This window comes from Chrysochloris asiatica, unplaced genomic scaffold (genome assembly GCF_000296735.1).
Source record: "Chrysochloris asiatica unplaced genomic scaffold, ChrAsi1.0 scaffold00192, whole genome shotgun sequence".
Classification (NCBI taxonomy): Eukaryota; Metazoa; Chordata; class Mammalia; order Afrosoricida; family Chrysochloridae; genus Chrysochloris; species Chrysochloris asiatica.
The window spans coordinates 385,573-408,739 of NW_006408710.1; the positions used below are offsets into that span (position 1 = coordinate 385,573).

A 23,167-nucleotide genomic window follows, 5' to 3' on the forward strand; every position below is an offset into this window, starting at 1 on the left:
TCCCTCCCTCCCTCCCTCCCTCCCTTCCTCCTTTCCTTCCTTCTTTCCTTCCTTCATTCCTTCCTTTCTTCCTCCCTTCCTTCTTCCCTTCCTCCCTTTCTCTTTCACTCTCTCTCTTTCCCTCTTTCCTTCCTTCCTTCCTTTCATTTTCCTCTTGGCTGCCATAGTTCTCACCTTGGCATTAGCTCTCTGTTCTCAGGACTTAAATCCATTAAGTCATGCAATCCATTTCGAGATAAACTGACACAGTGACTGTAACAATGGGCTCAAACGTGAAGATGCTGTGAGGATGATGCAGAAGGGGACATTGTTTGGTTCTGCTGTGCATTGCATCCCTATGAGTTGGATCCAACCCTACACCGCCTAACACTGGCGACAACTTGGAAATGAATGGGCAGCTTCCTAATACTTTCTTCTTTGCTGCTTTCTTCTCAGATAGGAAAGTGTTTCTTTCCAAAGGGAAGCTGAAGTGTGCAGGCTCGTCTCTTTTTCTGAAGAAGAAGTGGGGGATTGGATATCACTTAAGGTAGGGCCTCTGGAGGAGGCTGAAAATGCCTGAGAAGTAGGTTTGAGTAAGACACAGTACTTAAAACAAAACTTTACAACATAAAAGCCAACCTTTCAAGATTATGCCCAGATGTCTGTACGTGTGTGTGTGTGTGTGTGTGTGTGTGTGTGTGTGTGTGTAAAATCCACTGGGGGAATAAACCAAAAACTATTTTAAACATTCTCCCAGCTGCCACAACAGAATAACCGAGCAAGTCAAGAATTATTTCGTGTCCATGTATGTATGCTGGCCTACGTAAGAGAGTTAAATATTGTTCGTTTGATTCCCCCAGTGGATTTTACTAATTGTAAGAATGGCACATATTCTTGTAAGTTCATGCATACCTCATTAGTCAATGTAATAATTTTGAGTTACATGTTGGGTAAACAATTTTTGGAGAGCTTGCTAAGTGCAAATCTCAAATCTCCCTATCACTTATTTATTAGAACAAATCTCTATTCTAGTATCTACACTCCATTTTTTATATAGGGAAACTATTTCGACAGGTTATACACACTTCAAATTGCAACAAGACTTTTTGAAGCCAGACCACTACGTATATTTTAGCTACCTTATTCTTTATAACCTTGAATCATAGATGGATTTTACAGAACTTTTCAAAGGCTTTTCTACACTGAGAAATTTATCTGTGGTGTTTTTGAATGAACACCACTTCTTTCTCTCAATGATATTCTGTTCTTGGTCAAAGTCTTGTTGTTGACACTACAAAGAAAGGAAAACGCCTTCCTACCAGTCTTTACCAACATTTATCCGTCTCATAAGCCTGTTCCTCACAGCACTTATAACTGTTGATAATTATTCATCAGTTTATTTACATTCTCTTCGGCCTGCCCCTCCACTAGCCAGTAAGTCATCTCAGTAAGAACTAGACAATTATTCACAATTGTAGCTTCACCACTGAGCCGGATGCTTGTCACATATTAAGAACTCAATAAATTTGCACTGGATGATGAAATTGAATATGTTTAAAGGAAAACTAAATACAATTGAGCAAGAACTGAAGACTTTGGATACAAAGGAAAATTAAATATGATTGGTCAAGAAGAGAAGATTTTGGATAGGTATAAGAATAAAACAGGCTCAGATTTACCTTAAGCTTGTTGAGGCCCTTTGCAAGCCTGAGATCCCTGCTCTGTAACTATACATGAAATATACATATATTTCAGGACCAGGTCAGTACTGATGTTCGGTAGGCACAACTCGTGATTAACCTGGGCAGTTTTTCTGATAAGTTCCTTTTTGCTCTCCCCCACCATGTTTATAGGATCTGATTTTTGTTCTCCTGTTCACGTGGTCAATTTCTTATATTTATTTTGGCCTATTTCTTAGTTTGATTTTAATATATATTTTTTCTACCATAAAGACTAGTATTTTTTTCATGATATTAGAGACAGTGTCAAATAACATATGCCTTTCTTTTGAACACCAGTTTGCAGTTGAATGAAATGTGTGTTCAGGAAAAAATAACAGCCCTCGTTAAGCAACATATCCCTGAGGCCAAGTTATCGGCAGAAAGTGAAGGAAAACTCATGTATACGTTGCCATTAGAAAGAACAAATAAATTCCCAGGTAATATATATAAACACTATGAAATGAAATATGCAAATTTATATATGTAAGATATATAATAATCATAATATTATTATTATAACTTTTATTGAGACTTGAGTATGTGTCATTTGAAAGTCAAAAGAATATTACAATAACTGAGTGTTTTATCTCTATTGGAAACTCTTATTATATTCTATTGTTGTTGTTGTGATGTGCCGTGGAGTCGGCTCCAACTCATAGCGACCCTGTACAGGGTTTCCGAGGCTGTAAATCTTCACGGGAGTAGAATGCCTCATCTTTCTCCCATGGAACAGCTGGTAGTTTTGAACTGCTGACCCTGAGGTTTGCAGCCCGATTCATAACCACTACACTATCAGAGCTCCTTCTCTTAGTTGCATTATAATACTTGGGAATTTGGGGGAATTTTTTATAGTCCTTCATTCTCTTTGCAATGTTTAGTAAAATATTCAAGTATTCCTAACCACACTGTTGCAAGAGCAGAAAGCCTCGTCTGGAGTAGCTACTGGGCTTGAATCACCAACCTTGTGGTTCACAGTCCAGTGCTTATCTGATAGAGCCATCTTGGTCCCTATTCATACCATATCTGAATACAGATTGTTGAAAAGCTCTGTCTTAATCATTGCATTATCCAGACCCATGGTCTAGCTGTTTCTCTTAACATGATTTTTGTCATACCTCTAGGGTTTTCAGGCCAACACATAAAAGTTTACTCATTATGTTTGTCATTCAGGGACACTGCTTCCTGGTGTTGGGACATACATGCAGGGCCGATTTGAGTGGTTGAAAGAATTAACAGTAAGAGTGTTAACAAAGACACATAAATTACCACACAAAGCCATTCAAGTGTACAATTCATAATTGCGGCACAAGTAACCACAAAGCTACTGGTTACCTAAATCCTAATTAGTGCATTGAATAATAATTATAATTTTCAGAAAGGTCCGTTTGAACTGCAAAATAGGCAGTCCAAACTTACCAACTGCTCCTCAGAAACCATATACATGATCACTGTGAGTCAGAACCAACTCAACAGCACTTAGCAGTATGAAGGTAGACTGAAGAGTAAAACATAATACTTATCAGCATTTAGTATTCTTTTGTATTTTCTGATTATTGTAAGAAAGATAGAAAGTTTTCTACTTCTTTTTCCTGCCAGAAGTCCCAAATTGAAGCCCCAAGACTTGCATAATTGCACTAGAGTTTAGAATCAGAATTTTTACTTAAACCTCAAGCAATGAACCACTGTAATTTAAATCTATACAAGCAGGGGCACTGGTCATTGCTATATGAGCAATGACAACTGATGCAAACTATTTTGATGAAATGGGTGAAAGAATGACTAGAGACAATTGTTTAGAACAAGTATTGCTATCCTAATCTCTTACTATTCCCCCTGGTGTGCCTTTCATCGATTCCTCTTTCTTTCTCTGTGAGTTATTGTAAACTCTTTCTTCCATAATCAGAAGCAAAAAATATATATAATAACTTAATGACATATATGTTATGTCCTTCCTTTGTCAGATATTTTTTGAACTGAAGAAGATTCTGCACCACCCAACTAATTTTTATTTATTTATTATTAGGTGTTTATTGTTTTTGTTGTTTGGTATATAAATGACTCCCATTTATATCTGCTCTGGGGAAAGGGCTCTTCAGTTAATTAGGTTTGTTGCTGTTGTTGTTGTTAATTGCCATCAAATCGTTGTAACTCAAAGCAATCCTGTATTTCCGAGGCTGCAAATTTTTATGGGAGCAGAAAGCCTCAGCTTTCTCCCACAAAGTGTGGGAGATGCAGGTAGCAGGGCAACCTCATCAATCCTTCCCACACCTGTCCCATCTAATTAGGTTTGTTGTTAAGTGCTCCTGAGTCAGTTCTGACCCATAGTGACCCTGTATAGGGTTTCCGAGGAGCCACTGGTGAGCTTGAACCACCAACATTTCGGTTCAAACCAAAATTGCAGTCCAGCACACATTAACCCACAGAGCCACACCAGAAGTCCCTAATTAGGCTTAGAGTTGGAAAAATCAAAATTTCTCCTATTAGTTAATTTTTATAAGCAAGACAGAGGAATACTGAAATGAAATTGCAGTAGCAATGTGAATGAATGGAGATGAACACTTGAACTTGTACTGCTGTTTCCAGTCGAGTCAGCTCTGACTCATAGTGATGCTAGATAGGGTTTCCGAAGCTGTAAATCTTTACAGCCTCATCTCTCTCACTTGATCCTAAGAAGGTAATAATTCGGCTGACACCTGATACAAATTGAAAAGAATTAATATATAGAATTCAAATAATAAAGGTTTTAGTATGAAATTTTCATTTAAAAAAATACCCTTGACATACAAGAGTATTTTAATATTTTTTTGATATATCTGTCCTTTTTAGTGTGAAATTTTTCCTCCACTCATTTATATGTACATTTGCTTCTTTGCTCCTTTGTGTGTCTTCATTAGATCTTTACAAGGCTCTTGATAGCACTCCTGACCTGGGAATTGAGAATTACGGTGTTTCCATGACAACTTTGAATGAGGTGTTCCTGAAACTAGAAGGAAAATCAGCCATTGATGAATCAGGTAAATAAAACATGTGAAAATGATCACGTAAATGTTGATATTCACAGCCCCCTCCCTCTGTAGTCTATAGTTCAAGACGTTCCAAGTGTGTGATTACAAAATCTGTGACCATTCTGATTAAGGCCATTTTTAGACAAACTTCAAAAAAAAAAAAAAAGGAAAAGAAAAAGACCTTTGTCATGTTTTATTACTTCCATTGTCAGTATTGACTTGCCATTGAAGGTGCCTGTTTTCTTCTATCCCAAACTCATTGTCCTCATCCTGTTCTCAGGCCACCAAGAGCGATTTCAGACCAAACATTTATTCTAAATTTTCTGTTTTAGTACTTTCAACCATTGCCTTTTGACTTCCATAGTTTTTGTTGAGAAGTCAACTGTTATTGTCATTGAGGATCCCTTATATGTCATGAATTTTCTCTTGCTGTTGTTAAGATCCTCTTTTTGTCTTTGTCTTATTATATATAATGCCTTATTGCATATCTGGTGAAGGTTTACACAGTAATTTGGGTTCCCAGTCAACAATTTCTACACAAGTTGTTCAGTGACAGTGGTTACATTCTTCACAATGTAGCCTATGTTCGTGTTGTTTTCTGTTCTGGTTGTGCTATTTCTGTTAATCTAACTTCCCTGTCTTGTCTTCATGCTATGTATAGTGCTACTAAAACAAATTTAAAATAGAAACTCTGGTAATGGTAGTTGTTTTTGAAGTCTGATTTGTCTAGTAAAAGTACAGGTGCTTCTAGTTTAATGTGATTTGTGTTTACATGGTATATTATGCCATCATTTACAGAAATTTTCAACCTGCTATATTTTTCCCTGTACAGGGTCGCTATGGGTCGGAACCGACTCTATGGCACTTAACAACAACAACAACAATATTTTTAAGGAGTCCTGGTGTGGCGCTGTGGGTTAATGCGCCAGACTGCAAAGCCATTTGAGCTGCAAGATCAGTGGTTCAAGCTCACCAGCTGCTCTTTGGAAACCCTATACCGGGTCGCTATGGTTGGAATCGACCCGATGGCACTTAACAACAACAACAAATACTTTTCTAAAAGCATATCTTATAAATAGCATATAGTTGAATTTTACTTTTTTAACCCATTTTATAATCTGTTCATTGTAACTGCTGTGTGTTCAGCTCATTTATTTGCAATGTGTCTGTTAGTCTGACTAGGTTCATATCTATCATATTTGTCCCATCTGGTCTTTACTGTTCTGTTACTTTCTGCCTGCCATCTTTTGCATATTATTACTAAACCATTTTCTCTCCTTACTGCCTTTTTGGAGTCCTGGTGTGGCCCTGTAGGAAAAGCACTAGCCTGCAAAGTCATTTTGAGTCACAATATCTGTGGTTCAAGCTCACCAATCACTTCTCAGAAATCCTATACAGGATTACTACGAGTCGGAACCGACTCAATGGCACTTAATACCAACAACATTGCCTTTTTGGAGTCCTAGTGGTGCTGCAGGATAAGCATCAGACTTCAAATTGTTGGCAGTTCAAACTCACCTTCCAGTCCTTGGAAATCCTATACAGGGTTTCTATGTGTTGGAACCAATTTGACGGCACTTAACAACAACAACAACAGTGGCTCTGTAGGATAGCCACCAGACAGCTAACCTCAAGATTGCCAGTTCAAACCTGCCAGTCATTCCATGGGAGAAAGATGAGACCTTCTGTTCCTATAAAGATTTATGGCCTCAGAAACCCTATACTGGGCCACTGAGTTTGACTTGGTGGCATTGAGTTTGGTTTCTTGGGGAAGGTTTATTACCTTTGTAGTTACATTTTTTGTTGTTTACCTTTTCTCATATTCACCATATATCTTATAATAAGAATTTTTACTTTTAATAGCCTTTGTGGTTGTTCAGTGCACTCAAGTCAGAACCAACTCATAGTGACCCTGTGTAGGGTTTCCAAGGAGCAGCTGGTGGGTTTAAACTGCCAACCTTACAGTTAGCAGTCCAGTGCTTATCCTGTAGCACCACACCAGAATTTCAGTCTATCCCAGTAGTATTATATTATGTGCACTTCTAGCCCCCCTGGAAGGAGCTCTGGTAGCGTAGTAGTTACGAGTTGGGCTGCTAACCTCAAGGTTAGTGGTTTGAAACTACCAGTTGCTCCGCAGGAGAATGATGAGGCTTTCTGCTCCCGTAAAAATTTACAGCCTCAGAAACCCTATACAGGGTCATTATGAGTTGGAACTGACTCCACGGCTTACAACTACAACATCCCCCTTTGCACTTTGGGATGGTTCTCTTTCGGTTTTTCCGTTCTCTCTCCAGCATTCAGTATACTGTTCCCATATATACTTAACAAAGACCTCATGAGAAAGAATTCATAGATAATGCAAGCTAACATTGTGACTCGGGCGCCATGTGATTGATTATACTATGTCATTCCAGTCCGTATAAAACCTCAGTATTTAATATGGGCTTTTTTTCCCTTTATTCATATGTGCCATAGCTCCCTCTGCCTTCTGCCCTTTCCCTGAATGTTACAACAGCCGAGGGAATCTTTTCTCCTTGAATGGATCTCCCCTTTCTGAGATTTAGTCTTTGGGGTGTTCGTTGTGCCCTACTCTACCTGATAAATTAGCAAAACGGAAAGATGTCATTTCTTGGTAAGGGGAATGACAGTTTCTGGGACTTGGAAACAGAAGAACTCTTCTTTTCTTGAATCTTCTTTTATTATAATGGTGAACACTCTCTTGTTTTGAATCTTAACATCTGCATTCCTAAGTGGAGAGGTTTACTTTCATGTCTGTGGTTGTGTTTATGTACTGATGAGTGTGCATCTGTTGAGGTTTTGTGTTAATATCATATCAGGACACCATCCTGAAATCTAGGGTTGTAGAGAAAATGCCAAAGAGTATAGCTGCAAGCAATGCAAACTGATTTGAACTCCCTGCATTTGCAAAGATTCACAATTCACCCACAGTTTATAGCTTATCATTTCTTAAGTGAGCACCTAAGGCAAGTGTTTCTGCTGCCTAGTGTATCAACTTTTAGGGGCTATGACGACTTTACTTATTACCTTAACTTAATCTCTTTCATCTGCATCCAAAGTATCTTTCTATGATTTTTTTTTTCTACTCTATTTCTGAAAGAAATGAGTCTTTCATTTATTTCTCTAGTTTAAGGCAACAGCCAGTAATGTTGTTGTTGTTGTTGTTAAGAGCCATCGGGTCATTTCCAATGAATTATGAAATACTGTTATGTAGAAAACCCTCTCTAATTGTGAAAGCTGTGATAAAGCAGAGTCCAACCATAAGTTCACTCACACACATCTGAAGTGAGATTTTATAAATTGCTTGTGATGTGTTTTACAGATGTTGGCATTTGGGGAGAAGTACAAGCAGAAGGAGACACAGAAAGTTTTTTTGCAATGGAACGAGTCCTCTCCTCACTAAATGAGATGAAAAACACCATCACTGGCATGGCCCTGTGGGGAAAGCAAGTCTGTGCAATTGCAAGGGTTCGCTTCTTAAAATTAAAGCATGAAAGAAGAGCTATTTTATCACTGTGAGTACTAGACTGTCATAGATTTTTGTATTTCAGTCAATGCATTAAAAACCAAGAGAAAAACAAATGCAAAAGAAAAATACATGTCTGCATCTACAAAACTGAGTAAAGGAGAATGCCTTGTTTAATCAGTGGCCTTAGTTTTTATCTGTTAGCAAACCGGCAGGTTGCATTTCTAGCATTTTAGAGACTTTAGTTGGAAGTCATTGAAGTCATGCAAGTTTTTAATATTTCCTTTCTTTGAAATTCTCCAAAATTGGTAACTGACAGTCACTTTGGGATGTAGGTCTTCTTTCCATGAATCCATACCAATGTCCTGGATATTTTAGATGCTGAATTGATATCTCACTGACTCCTTCTGGGATGTCCTGTCTCTTCCTTTAGTATCCTGCTAGATGTTCCCTGGGTATGCTAACTACTCTTTATTTCTCTCTTCCTAAAAGGAGCTCGGGTAGCGTAGTGGTTACAAATCCGGCTGCGAACCTCAGGGTCAGCAGTTCGAAACTACCAGCTGTTCCGTGGGAGAAAGATGAGGTTTTCTGCTCCCATAAAGATTTACAGCCTCGGAAACTCTGTACAAGGGTCACTATGAGTCGGAACCGACTCCACGGCCCATCACACAACAAGAGAAGGTAGCTCACTATCCAGAACCACTATGTGTATAACAGACACCATCTTTGCTCCCAAGAACCACTTTGCTTCTCATTCACATCCTGGCATCCGCTGTACCTTGGCTGTCAATTAATGCCCGGTCAATCAATCCTTTGTGTAGGATCAAGTCAGTATAAGAGACCTGGTATGCAATAGAAACTCAACAGATACTTGCTAAATGAATGAGTGATGAGAATTCATTGACAATTTTTGAAGCTGAAATTAACTCATTGCGATCATATTGAATCCAAATCATAGTGACCTTATAAAACAGTGTAGAACTGTCCCAGAGGGATTCCAAGGCTGTAAATCTTTATAGAAGCAGACTGCCATATCTGTCTCCCTCAGAGCAGCTGGTAGATTAAAACCATTGATTTCAGTTAGCAGCCAAATGCTTAACCACTGCACTACCAGACTCCTTAGGACAGAGATTAGCATAATATTGACCTGGCAACAATGCATTAAAAAAAGTCTTCAAAGAGTAATTCTTTAAAGAGCCAGTTAACAAGAATTCAGACAAGATATACAATTATAAAATTAGGAATTGGAGAAAGGTTTTGAAGTAATAAATATAATAAAAGATATGACTTTTTTCAATTTGTTTGAAAGGTGGTATATGGAAAAAGAAAGTAAAAAATCATAAACATTTTATACCTGAGAGGCTAAGGAAATGGTGTGGTCACTAATAGAAAGAGTGACTGTGAAAGAAGGCATGAACCTGAAGACATCAGTATAAATGGTGATGGATAAACATTTAGCATGGATATACTGGAAGCCCAGGGGAGACTCAGAATACATACAGCTAAAGGAGACCTAGCCTATGGAATCGTATGCTAGCCATTGACTAGGAAAAAAAACAAGAGAAATGAATGAAGGATTAATCTGTATCTTGTCACCTCCAATCTGAGATACAAAAAAAACAAACATTTTCAAAAATGAGACAGAGATCGATATGTTTAAATTTTCTGGTTTATCTTATTTAAATGATCACCTACTTAGACATTTTTAAGTGATTGGGAAATAGCTATCCACTCATATCATCACTTTCCTCCCACGTAGGCTATTGATTCTAGCAGTTGGATTTTCCCCTCTCCTTTTGGAGTATATTATCCTAAAAATTTATCAAAGCAATTACATTTGGGAACTGTCTCCACATACATACTTCCTGTCTCCAGGACAACAACCACGTGACCCCCTCACTCGCTTGTTGATCATCAATAAAACAGGTGATAATGTGGTAAATTATCTTGTTCTAAATGTATTTACAGTTCAAATCAAGACTTTAAAACATAATCAAGAAAAATAAAAATGAACATTTGACTTCTGCAGTGTGTGTTATAAACAGTTTATGAGTTTTAATAATGATTAATACGCATGTTGTTGTTGTTGTGAAGTGCTATCGAGTCAGTTCCGACCCATAGCTACCCTGTATAGGGTTTCCAAGGAGCAGCTGGTGAGCTTGAACTGCCAACCTTGCAGTTACAAATCCCAAAATAAATTGTGAAAGTGTTTGCCAAAGGACAAGTACGTTATCTGGTAGACAACTGGCAAAATGAAAGCATCTGTGTCAAGAAACATTTTTAACTTGAAATAGAATTGTCATGTTGTAAAATAGATTATTTTATTGTGTACAATTCAGTGTTTTTTAGTGTAGTTATTTGATCTATCCTGGACAATATTGCATGTGAACTCAAATAGCATGTGCATTCTACTGCAGTTGCGTGGAGAGCTGTGTGGTTGGTTAATAGTGATGCTAAACATTCTATTTCCTTGTTGGCCTTTTACTTAGCTCTTCTAGCCATTATTTAAAGTGGGGTATTGAAATCTCCAACTATCATTGTACAACTGTCTCTTTCTCCCTTCAATCCTGTCCATTTTTGCTTCATGGATTTTGAGTTTACATGGATCCAAGTAAAGTCAATTTCCTCGAGGAACACTTCAGCACTCCCTGGATCTTACAGCCTGTCTTTCTAGCTGAGAAAAACGTCTGTACCATTGCACCAGGGATTCTGTGTGAGTGGCATTTCTGCCTTATGAACAGGGCCCAGTGCTGGGGCTAGAGCCTCAGGTCTTCTCAGTTTACCTCTCCTGTCATAGAACCTTCGTACCATCGGAAAGCTGGACAATAATTACGGTCCTCGTATTCTTGACCTGATATGTCTAGGGTAAAGCGTCCATGTTGTGAGTGGAGGAAAGGGCCCAGGCTTCTCAGCTGCTCTTGCCTAGAATTGAGTTTCTGCAGCTTGGCGCTAAGGGCGGTAAGGAAAGGCAATGCCCTGCTCCTCATAGGAAGATAAGGTAGGTTTCCAACAGGAGCTGAAGGAATGACTACTCTTGGCTGCACCCTTTAAGAGGAGAATTTTACCACTTTGATCTGCGATAGAGGATGGAGGCGTCAGGTTGTGTTTTAAATACCACCATCTTTCACTGTTTTACTGAGCTTTTGTAGATTTTCTTGAATAATATTTCTTCATTTCCTGTATGGTCTTAGCATTATTTATAGAAACTGGAACTGTTATTGTTAATGAATTTCCACCAGTTGTAGCTGTATTGCTAGGGAGAAGGTTTTTGGAGTTCATTGCCACTGCAATTCCACAAGTTGTTTTTTGTACCAAGAAATATTTGAAAATTAATAATCTAGCATTAGCCAACTGGGAGGCTAATTAATAGAAGTTAAAGGAACTCTGGTTAGCATAGTGGTTACAAATCGGGCTGTGAACTGCAAGGTCAGCAGTTCAAAACTACCAGCTGTTCTGCAGGAGAAAGACGAGGTTTTCTGCTCTTGTAAAGATTTGTAGCCTCGGAAACCCTGTACAGGGTCTCTATGAGTCAGAACCGACTCCATGACACGTAATCATGACCACCATTATTAAAGCCTTATTGTATATGGCCTTTCCAATACCAGAAAGTTCTGTCAGGATATTTGTGTTCGCAGTAATCATAGGCAAATGAACATATTATGGCGTAAACTCCATGAGACGTAAACATGTTTAAATATCATGTTATCATGTGGAAATATATCCTGACAGTCCATATTTACAATATGTAGCACATACTGACATTAATTGTAACTTTGCTATACATCTTAACATGAACTTTCTTACTTTGGTCTTATTTAACTCTATGTAAGGAACAAGCATTGATGACTTTATACATTCGGTGAAACGCCAGAACATAGCTCTGGAGGTGGATGCCTTTGGAACTAGAGACGGCACAGAAGACCCATCTTACAATGGAGCCATTATCATGTCGGGTAATCCCATGGTAAGCTGGACCCCGTTGTTGTTGGGTGTCGTTGAGTCAACTCCTACTCATAGTGACCCTGTATGACAGCAAAGAACTGGCCTGGAGAGTTTCCTAGGCTGCAATCTTTAAGGCAGCAGATCACTAGGTCATTTCTTCCATGGAGTGACTGGCAGGTTCCAGCCTTTGTCCTTTCAGTTAGCTGCCCAGTACCTCACCATTACATCCCTAGGAGATTTTTCCCAAAAGTAAGGCAGGCTTTTAAAATATAATACCTATATACTTAGGTCTCTAATTGAAGACACAAAAATGAGAACAAAGATTATAATTGTTGGTATAGTACATAATTTAGATTAATTTATGTATTAATTATTGACTACCAAGGCAATGGTTCAAGATCACCAGCCACTCCTCGGAAACCTTATTCAGGGTCACTATGGGTTGGAACCGACTTGATGGCACTTAACAACAGTGACCAACAGTGTCTTAGCAAACTACACACTATACAGTATCCACGACCAAGTATTGACTTCAGTCTAAAGACTTTATACTTACTCAAGGATTTTATCATAAATATATTCTGAAGCTTCTGGTTTGTTGTTAAATAATAACTATTCCACCCCTGGGGTTGTGACGTCATAAGCTAGACAGTCGGTGTCCTGAAAATCAGACGTAGCCTAAATAGATGCTTTGTTTTCATTATTTGGTACCATTTTTAAATCATTAAATTTTTAATTCAAATATTGAATTTTGAATGATTAAAAAAAAAAAAAAGATTTTTGAGAATTTGTAACTGTCTTTGTTGTATCTTAGAAGTACAACTTTTCGTTAGCATGTAATGCCAAAAGGTTGAATTGCTTCCCAGTTCTTATGGATATTGTGAGTAATGGACTACTTGGAATGTTTCAACCATCAGCACACGTCCAAACTGACAGAAGCACATTCTTTGTGGTAAGTGTGTAATCACACAGACTCTGCTCCGTTGATTATTCCCCAGATGTTCTTTTGCACATGTTAACTGCACATTATCATTTAGCACATGTTAACTGCACATTATCATTTAGCTTCAGGATACATGTTAGCATCAGAAGGTACAAAAATAACTTTTGCATTTATCTCCTTATTTTCTGTGCAATATTATTGATTTATTCACCTCTTTTTAATCAATTTCCTTATCTATAAATCTAGGTGTCAAGGCAAAAGTGCAGCTTCAAAACCGATGTGTAATGGAAGAGTTTGGGAATCCCAAAAGGAACCTAATGCAGAATTCCTTATCGTCAGTTTAGCTTTTTTTTTAACGATGTGCTCCAGAAAATTTATTTTGAATTTGTTCAGCTCACTATCTTATTTGCAATTTCAGGAGGAACAGGATAACCCCTTTGCGTTATTGAGCCATACCGTATTCTGGATGATTCTGGCAGCTAGTTGTTCTCCTTATATTGCCATGAGCAGCATTGATGATTATAAGGTAAAAACAAGTCATTGAATTTTCCATTATTTCATAGAATTAAAAGCTACTGGCAAAAGAATTGCAGCATTTTCCAACAGGATACTTAAATACGTGTTAACATATCAAGCAGCCAATTAAAAAAATAAAATCCAAATTGTAAAACAAAAAATAAAAGGAAATATTATGCATTTGTATAGGGAGAGGCCAGCCCAGAGAATGATTAGGAAGCTGTAAGATAAAATACAAGGAGTTCTGTGAGCGTAGTGGTTACTAGTCGGGCTGCTAGCCTCAAGGTCAACAATTCGAAACTACCAGCCGTTCTGAGGGAGAAAGATGAGGCGTTCTGCTCCCATAAAGATTTTCAGTTATGGAAACCCTAAACAGGGTCGCTATGTGTCAGAACTGACTCCACGGCCTATAACCACCAACGCTAACACCAAGATAAAGTATAGCCAGACTGTTCCTTTGACGCAAGGATGGTGACACTACATCTCAGTACTCTGGATGTATTATCAGGAGGAACCAGTCCCTGGAGAAGTACATCATGCTTGGTAAAGTGGAAGATCATCAGGTCAGAGGACGAAAATGAATTGATTCAGTGGCTACAACAACAGGGTCAAACATAACAATTGTGAAGATGGCACAGAACTTGGCAGTGGGCAGTATATCTGCTGGGCATAGGGTTGCTATTCATCAGAACTGACTTGGTGGCACTCAACAACAACAACAAAGAGTACAATTTCCAGATCTCCAGAGGGCCGGGAGATGCTCCATCCCAAGTAGGGAAAGTGCTCAGTGAATACCTATGTATTTGGTGGTAGTGTTACTGTTCTGTGTCTTCCAGTCAATTCCAACTCATAGTCACCCTGTAGGGTAGATTAGAATTGTACCCATAGGTTTCCAAGGATGTTACATTTATAGAAGTCTTGATGTGGCACTTAGACAACAAGATCAGTTGGAACTGCAAGGTCTATGGTTCAAACTCACCAACTGCTCTTCGGAAACTCTACAAAGGATCACTATGAGTTGAAACCAACACAACGACACTAACAACAACATTTATAAGAGTAGATCACCAGGTCTTATCGTCCTCAGAGCTGCTGGTGGGTTTGAACTTCTGATCTTTTGGTTAACAGGTAAGTTGCTTAACCATTGTGTCACCAGAGCTCCTATTTGGTAGAAACCCTAAAAGGTTCACATCTGAGCTGAGGGCAATCCTCCATATAGACCCAATACAGAATCACTCTGGGATGGGAAGTTAGTAGCTTGATGGATATTGTTATTGCTGTTGTTAAGTGCCATTGAGTCGGTTCTGACCCATAGTGACCCTGCATATGATTCCCAAGGAGCATCTGGTGAACTTGAACCACTGAGCCTGTGGTTGAAACCAACTTTGCAGTCCAGTGCATTAACCCACAGTGCCTCACCACCCCCCACACACTTTTCTCTATCTCCCATAAGTCATTAAGTCACTGTTTGGTTTACTTGGGTGCTCATAATCTAGATTTCTTTGAGATTCCCTTTCACAGATCTGTACCAGATGTGTGATGAGTTTCAATGCCACTAAGTTTCAGAGCATGAATTAAAGCATCCAAGTGACAATGTAGGTTTGGAACTACCTATATCCCTTAATTCTGATAGCATTTGTAGACATAGTGCAGTTGAAGATTTTATTTGAGTGGTTTCTTGCATGCCTTCCATTTTCCTAAACCTCAAATTGAAATACCACTTTGTATCCTTTCTGTCTCCTAATCAGAACAAAGTCCGCTCTCAGCTTCGGATATCAGGACTTTTCCCTTCTGCTTATTGGTTTGGGCAGGCGTTGGTGGATGTTCCATTGTACTGCTTGATGTTCCTTTCTATGTATTTAATGGACTACATTGTAACTTCCCAAGATTCTATATTTAAGATTATAAATCAGATTATGCAAGTAAGTGACAATAGTCAACAAATAGTATTGTAGAATTTAAAGAATTTGACAATACAAACTTTTTTCATTGATCGCTAAATTGTCATAAACTCAAACTATAAAATCCTCTGCTGTGAAAACTCTTGGGATTCTAAGTGATTTTGCTAGATTGCATTTGTCTTTAATTGAACATAACATTCCTGTTGATTTCAGATACCATGTGCTCTCGGTTATGCTGCGTCACTTATCTTTCTGACGTACATCATTTCATTCGTTTCTCGAAATGGGAGAAAAAATAGTGGGATTTGGTCTTTTGCCTTCCATATTGTAAGTATGTTTCTTGTGCACATTTCATTGTATGCAAGTTTAAGTCAAGAAGTATTGCTTTTAGGGTTCTAGTCATACATGTACGACCTTATTCTAAACAAAACTTTTAAAACATAATTCTGATCAGTGGACGCCTGCAGACAAGTTCCCTCAGGAATATACATGTCTTAGTCACCTTAAGGTGCCTTCAAGATAAATGTCCAATCAGAACTGTGGCTTTCTAGGGGATCTGCTAGGCCACTTAAATTCAAGGCAGATAGGTCAGCTCAGAAGGTTACAGTGACTGTTTCTTAGAATTCCAAAGGAATAATCTTGGTAGATTTTCTCTAAGGATATAGATGACCATGGTGGCGGTGAGGGGATGGGGGGCGCTTATCATCCAACCTACATCCCTGTTCTTGGCCCTTCAGACTTCTTTTTTATTTCAAAACTCAAAGAACATTTAAAAGGAACAGTAGCATAGTGGTTACGAATCGGGCTGCAAACCGCAAGGTCAGCAGTTGAAACTACCAGCTGCTCCGTGGGAGAAAGATGAGGCTTTCTGCTCCCGTAAAGATTTACAGCCTCGGAAACCCTGTTCAGGGTTGCTATGGGTTGGAACCGACTCGACGGCACTTAACAACAACAAGGATGCCAAAACTGCTGCTTTGAAATGGTGTAAGTCTTTGGGAAAAGGTTGTTGTTTTTAGGTACCATTGAGCGAGTTCTGACTCATAGAGATCCTGTGTAAAACAGAACGAAACACGGCCTAATGCTGCACCGTCCTCACAATTGTTGTGTTGTTTGAGCCCATTGATGCTACCAGTGTGTCAGTCCATCTCATTGGGAGTCTTCCTCTTGTGTGCTGACCTTCCGCTTTACCAAACATGATGTCCTTCTCCAGAGACTGGACCTTCCTGACAACGTGTTCAAAGTGCAAGAGACAAAATCTCACCTCACCATTTCCAAGAAGCAATTCAGTCCTACTTCCTCCAACACAGATTTGTTTGTTCTTCTGGCAATCTGTGGTACTTTCAATATACTTCACCAGTACCGTAACTCAAATACATCATTTCTTCTATGGTCTTCCTTATTCATTGTCTGACTTTCACATGCATGTGAAGCAATTGAAAATACCATAACTTGGGTCAGGCACACTTTAGTGTAATAAGTGATATCTTTATTCTTTAACACGTTAACAAAGGTCTTTTGCAGCACATTTATGTAATTCAGTATGTCTTTTGATTTCTTGACTTTGCTTCCACTAGTGTTGATTGTTGACCCTGGAGAAAGATTAGAGAAATGGAAACACTACCTTCAGACATGTATAGGCATAGATGGAGGATATGTTGAGAAATAATAGCTTCCCGTTATGATATTTTAGTGTAATAAAGGTTTCAATGGAGTGCACAAAGGCTCTGTAGGATTAACACTGGACTGTGAACCACAAGGTGGGTGATTCGAACCTTACCATAGGAGAAAGATGAGGCTTTCTGCTCCTGCAAAGATTTACAACCTCAGGAACCCTCTACAGGATAGCTATGAGTCAAAAACAACTTAACGGCACGTAACAACAACAAGTTTCTGTGAGTTTGTAACAATACTTTTTTATTTACCCTCATACACTTAATGTACAACTCTGAGCTAGTGCTTTAATTACCCTGTTGTTGTTGTTATTGTTAAGTGCCGTTGAGTCAATTCCAACCCATAGTGCCTCAGAATAGGGTTTCTGAAGAGCAGCTGGTGAGCTTGAACTGCCTACCTTGCAGTTCAAATGTCTTTGCAGTCTGACCCATTAACCCACAGCGCTACACCAGGACTCCTTAATTACCCTACGTAGAATGATAAACTAATGTCATAGTCTAAGATATTTTAAGTTGGCATTATGTATTTGTTGTTGTTGTTGTTAGGTGCCATTGAGTTGGTCTGAACTTTTACCAACCCTTTTTACAACAGAGAAGAACACTGCCCCGTCCTGTCCCATCCTCACAATTGGTCCTATGTTTGAGAACATTATTTCAGTCACTGTGTCTATTCATCTTATTGAGGGGCGTCTTCATTTTACCTTTACCCCTTACCAAGCATAAGGCCCTTCCCCCGGGACTCGTCCCTCCTCATAACATGTCCAAAGTATGTGAGACAAAGTCTTAGCATCCTTACTTCTAAGAAGCATACTGGCTGGACTTCTTCCAAGACAAACTTGTTTGTTTTTTGGCAGCCCATGATATGTTTACTAGTCTTTGCTAACACCATAATTCAAGTAATCAATTCTTCTTTGGTCTTCTTGATTCATTGTTCAGATTTCTCATGCATATAAGGTAATGGAAAATACCTTGGATTGGGTTTGGCACACCTTAGTCTTTTTTTCTTTTTTTTTTTAATGTTTTATTGTGAACTATGTGATAGCTTACATGGGAGAACATTAGCTTTGCATTCTTCCTATCGTATATCATTTCACTGCCCTGGTTACAATCCCCTCCATGCATCATCAACCAACCAAAGGGTATACCCTGCAAGCCTGCCCCCCTCCCCAACCTGGTCATCAGCACACAGCTCCTCTCCCTCTCTGGGTCTAAAGTCCCCAGCCGCTCCATCTCTCCACGTCATCATGTCTGCCTCCATCTCTCGCGTTACTGTTTCTCTAGGTAGGGTCCTGCTCTCCAGATACACCTTAGCCTTAAAAGTGATATCTTTTCTATTTAACACTCTCAAGAAATGTTTTGCAGCAAATTTATTCAATTCAATATGTAGTTCGAGTTTCTGACTGCTGTTTTCATTAGCCTTGATTGTGGATGCTAGTAAAATGATATTCTTGATAACTTCAATCTCTTTTTTTTTTCTATTGATTGAGATATTGCTTCAGGATGCAGTTCTGAGGATTCTTATTTTCTTTATGTTGAGGTGGTGTAATCCATAATAAGGCTGTAATATTTGATCTTCATCACTAAGTGCTTCAAGTTCTCTTCACTTTGAGCAAACAAAATTGTGTCATCTGCAGTTGTTAATGAATGGCCTCCAATCCTGGTGCTTTGTTTCTTCATATAGTCCAGCTTTTTGAATTATTTGTTTAGCATGCAGATTGAGTAATTCTGCTGAAAGGATACAACTCTGTTGCACACCTTTCTTGATTTTAAACCACACAGTATTCTCTTGTTCTGGTTCAACGTCTGACTTTTGGTTGATGTGTCAATTCCATATGAACACAAGTGTCCTGGGATTTCCCTTCTTTGCAATGTTATCCATAATTTGTTATGACCCACACAGTCAAATGCCTTTGCATCGTCAATGAAACACAGGTAGACATCTTTCTGGTATTCTCTGCTTTTTTTCTTTTTTTTTTTTTCTCTCTCTTCTTTTTCCATTTCAGATAAATTTCAATGTTTTATCTGTGATTATTTCTTATCTGCTGTTCTCGATTTTAGCTCCAAAGACATTACATCAACTTCTATTTCACTTCTCTCAACACATATTCTATTTGTCAGATAGGTGTATTCAGGGCTGCCTCACTCAGGATACCTGAGGCAAAATGAATTTTCTGAGTCACTAAGAGAAGATGTTACTGAGGATATTAATTTTAGCTTAGTTTGTGAGGTTGAGGTTGAAATGAGGAATATCTCCAAGATAAGCCATTTGCATCTAGAACCTGTACTGAAGACTGTAGAAGAATTTAATGCATTTGAGTTATGGTGTTGGAGGAGAATATTGAACGTGCCATGGGCTGCCAAAAGAACCAACAGATCCAAAAGAACCAACCTTGGAGGCCAGGATGGCCAAACTTCATCTCTTATACTTCGAACACATTGTCAAGAGAGACCAGTCGCTGGAGAAGGATATCATGTTTGATAGGGTGGAGGGTCAGAGAAAAAGAGGAAGACCCCCAGTGAGATGGATTTGTCAAGTGGCAGCATCGATAGGCTCAAGCATGGCAACCATTGTGAGGTTGGCCCAGGACCGGGCAGTGTTTCGTTCTGTTGTGCATAAGTTCGCTATGAGTTGGTACCGACTCCACGGCCCCTAACAACAACAACAACAGCTGAAACTGAGAGTAATGACCAAGCATCTTTGTGTTCTCTTTAGATCATCATGTTCTCTATAGTCATATTTCTGTTGGGAGGCACTGGAAGTAGTGGACTGTTTTGCATCACCTTTTTAATTCCACCAGCCACATTGATTGGCTGCATATTCTTATCTGTCCATGTAAGTAATACCACTTTCTGTCACTGCCTTCTGAAATGCATGACCAATTATGAAACTTTTGCTTAGTGTTGGGATTATACGGCATGCTGACCAGGCACACCATTGGGAGGATTCCCCCCTTCCCCGGATTTGTTTTCTCTCTGATGTACTCCAGTTGACCTATAATCAAAAATCTAACCCCTGCTAATATGCTTGGGCTAGCAGGTGGTAGGGAATATATCAATGTTTACATTCATTCTGGGACTTACGCACCCTGGGAATTTCTCAGCTTAGACAGCAGCTAATCAAATGCCATTGATCTTGGCAATTTCAAGGTTCTAGAAAAGCACCCCAGAGGAAAAAGTCTTTTTTATCCCTAACCAACTAATATTGCTATTTCTAATAGGGAGGTACAATATGTGTACATTATCTGTAATTTTCTCTTAGGGAACGAGGGGTTTTCTGGGTAATAGAACCTTTGAGAATCTGCTGACAAATATGAGTCAGCTCTCTCCTTATAAAAGTACTTAGCAAAGCTGTCCTTCCCACGTGTCCCAGACTTGTTATTTGTTGGCATTAGTGCCTTCGAGTTGGTTCTGACTCATAGCAACCCTTATTAGAGTTTCTGAGGAGCAATTGGTAAATTTGAACCATCGACCTTATGGTCCAAACCAGCCGTGTTGTCCAGTGCATTACCCCACTGTACTACACCAGGACTCCTGGACCTTCACTCTGAAATTGGTACTTCTAGTCTGGGATACTAGGTATACCTAGTACCCCAAACTAGGAGTACCAATTTCAGAGTGAAGGGTTAGCTATAGGGAAGGGACAGTAAGGAAATAGCGGCACAAAGGGGACATTGTTGTTGTTGTTAAGTGCCGTCGAGTCGGTTCAGACCCATAGCGACCCTGTACAGGGTTTCCGAGGCTGTAAATCTTTACGGGAGTAGAAAGCCTCATCTTTCTCCCGCGGAGCGGCTGGTAGTTTCGAACCGCTGACCTTACGGTTCGCAGCCCGATTCGTAACCACTACGCTACCAGAGCTCCTTAAAGGGGACAATAGTACAAGAAAATGTGTGCATTTCTGTATCCAGAGCATAAACTCATCTTCCTCACTGTTTGGGGTCATTCCAGCAAGATCCCAGGATTCTCTTACCAGGTGATGAGCAAGCACTAAATCCTACTGACTTCAAATAAAAGCATAGTGGCTCATAGACATAGCGAGAGGCAAGACATTTGGAACTGACAGTTACCAGAAATGCATGATAATAGCCGGGGACCTCTCAGAAGGCCTGGTCAGTGGACCAAATTGCATTTATTTGGAAAAAATTCATGAAACAGGAAATAAGAAAGGCTGTGTGTTGGTGGCCAGGAGGCAGGCTTACAAAAAAAGACTGTGCCCTTTTGTTGTTTAAATGATTATATAGTCCTGAGTGTTTTTATGTACATGAAAAAAAAAAAAACAAAAAAACAGACGGAATAGAGGTAAATACTGTTGAATGATGATTCATGGAGGGGATTGTAATCATTGCAACAAAATGAAATACAATAGGATGAGTGTAAACCCGATGTTCTCCCATGTAAACCGTCACTCAATTTACAATAAAAACTTCTTTAAAAATGTCATAAAACAGAAAACTTTATATTTAACTATCTTTCCTTTTGCAGCTGTTCACAAATGCTATGTTTATGGGAAATTCAAGTGGTGTAGAAGCGTTCCTGTTATTCTTAATCGTAAGCACACACTCACATCTTAATTGTAATCACACACAATCACGAACTTGCTGGGATTTTTTACGGTATTGAGTAATTTTAATTCCTATACACACTATGAAACTTTTATTAAGGAGGAGGTTATAGATATATGCAGCTCAAGAAAATACCATGGTTATAAAATCTAGGACAGTTTTTTCATAAAAATCCACTAACCAGATTATGTTGTTGTTGTTAAATGCTGTCGAGTCAGTTCTGACTCATAGCGACCCTGCACAGGGTTTCCAAGGCTGTAAATCTTTATAGGAGCAGAAAGCCTCATCTTTCTCCTGCGGAGCAGCTGGTAGTTTCAAACTGCTGACCTTAAGGTTCGAAGCCTGATTCATAACAACTATGCTGCCACAGCTCCACAATCAGATTATATGCTTCCCAATTTTTGCAAACACTGTATAATCATTAGAGAAAATGACATAAAGTAATACTGTCATTTGATTATATTTGCTTCCAGTGTTTCTGAAAACAATTTTGAAAATAAATTTGCTAGTTTTATAATTTACAAAAAAATTCTTGGGACATTATATAACCATGTTGCTAAACTATCTTTGTGTAAGACCAAATATTCCTAATTCATTTATAGTGTTGAAATGTGATATTTTCATGTTTCTAAATGTGAATCTCATTCTTTATTCCTAGCCTTTCCTTCATTTTATTGTCTTCCTTGTTATTTTGCGATGTCTGGAATGGAAGTTTGGAAAGAAAACAATGAGAAAGGATCCTGTCTTTAGGTTGGGAGAAATCAAATTGGCTTCTGTCTTTTATCTGATTGAAAGAATTCAGTACTTTGGCTAGAAAAATGGAAACCAAAAAAACAAACATTATTAATGGATGGTTTTGACTCTAGAATTTCTCCGAGAAGCAATGATGTGTGTCCAAATCCAGAAGTCCCAGAGGGGGAGGATGAGGATGTACAGATGGAAAGAGTGAGAACAGCAAATGCCTTGAATTCCACAAATTTTGATGAGGTAAAATACACCAAAGTCATCACCGCGCCAAAAAACACATATGTGGTCAATTAAGGTGGTCACCTTAATTTGAGTAAATCTCAAGTGACTTTGAGTTTTTCTGATCTATACAAATGAGGACCTGCTTTATTTCAAAAGCTACTCACTGTCTTTACATTTGAATTGTTGTTGCTAGAATCTGTGGAGCTGGCCCTAACTCATAGGGACCTTATACAAAACAGAACGAATCGCTGCCTAGGCCTGCTTCAACCTCACAATTGTGGCTATGATTGAGCCCACTGCTGCTGCCACTGTGTCAGTCCATCTCATTGGGGGTCTTCCTCTTTTTTGCTGACCCTCCATTTTACCAAGCAAAATATCCTTCTCCAGGGACTGGTCCCTTCTGGTAATACGTCCAAAGTATGAGAGATGATGTGTGGTCATCCTGGCTTCCAAGGATCATTACTTCTTCCAGCACAGA

The 23,167-nt window shown here is 38.9% G+C and overlaps 1 protein-coding gene across 3 annotated transcripts in view; it reads left to right on the forward strand.

The window, feature by feature from the left end:
• Positions 1 to 23,167, forward strand: part of ABCA8 (ATP-binding cassette, sub-family A (ABC1), member 8) — a 67,161-nt gene that overhangs the window by 28,789 nt on the left and 15,205 nt on the right. For 2 of the 3 annotated variants that reach the window (XM_006872290.1, XM_006872292.1), the window contains 14 exons: positions 436 to 526; positions 1,998 to 2,137; positions 4,595 to 4,714; positions 8,046 to 8,238; positions 9,949 to 10,115; positions 12,020 to 12,153; positions 12,946 to 13,083; positions 13,493 to 13,600; positions 15,339 to 15,512; positions 15,705 to 15,818; positions 19,875 to 19,994; positions 21,641 to 21,706; positions 22,379 to 22,470; positions 22,587 to 22,707. In XM_006872290.1, coding sequence (XP_006872352.1) covers positions 436 to 526; positions 1,998 to 2,137; positions 4,595 to 4,714; positions 8,046 to 8,238; positions 9,949 to 10,115; positions 12,020 to 12,153; positions 12,946 to 13,083; positions 13,493 to 13,600; positions 15,339 to 15,512; positions 15,705 to 15,818; positions 19,875 to 19,994; positions 21,641 to 21,706; positions 22,379 to 22,470; positions 22,587 to 22,707 — 1,778 coding nt within the window. The remainder of the gene's footprint in view (positions 1 to 435; positions 527 to 1,997; positions 2,138 to 4,594; positions 4,715 to 8,045; positions 8,239 to 9,948; positions 10,116 to 12,019; positions 12,154 to 12,945; positions 13,084 to 13,492; positions 13,601 to 15,338; positions 15,513 to 15,704; positions 15,819 to 19,874; positions 19,995 to 21,640; positions 21,707 to 22,378; positions 22,471 to 22,586; positions 22,708 to 23,167) is intronic. The other variant, XM_006872291.1, reaches the window with a different exon arrangement.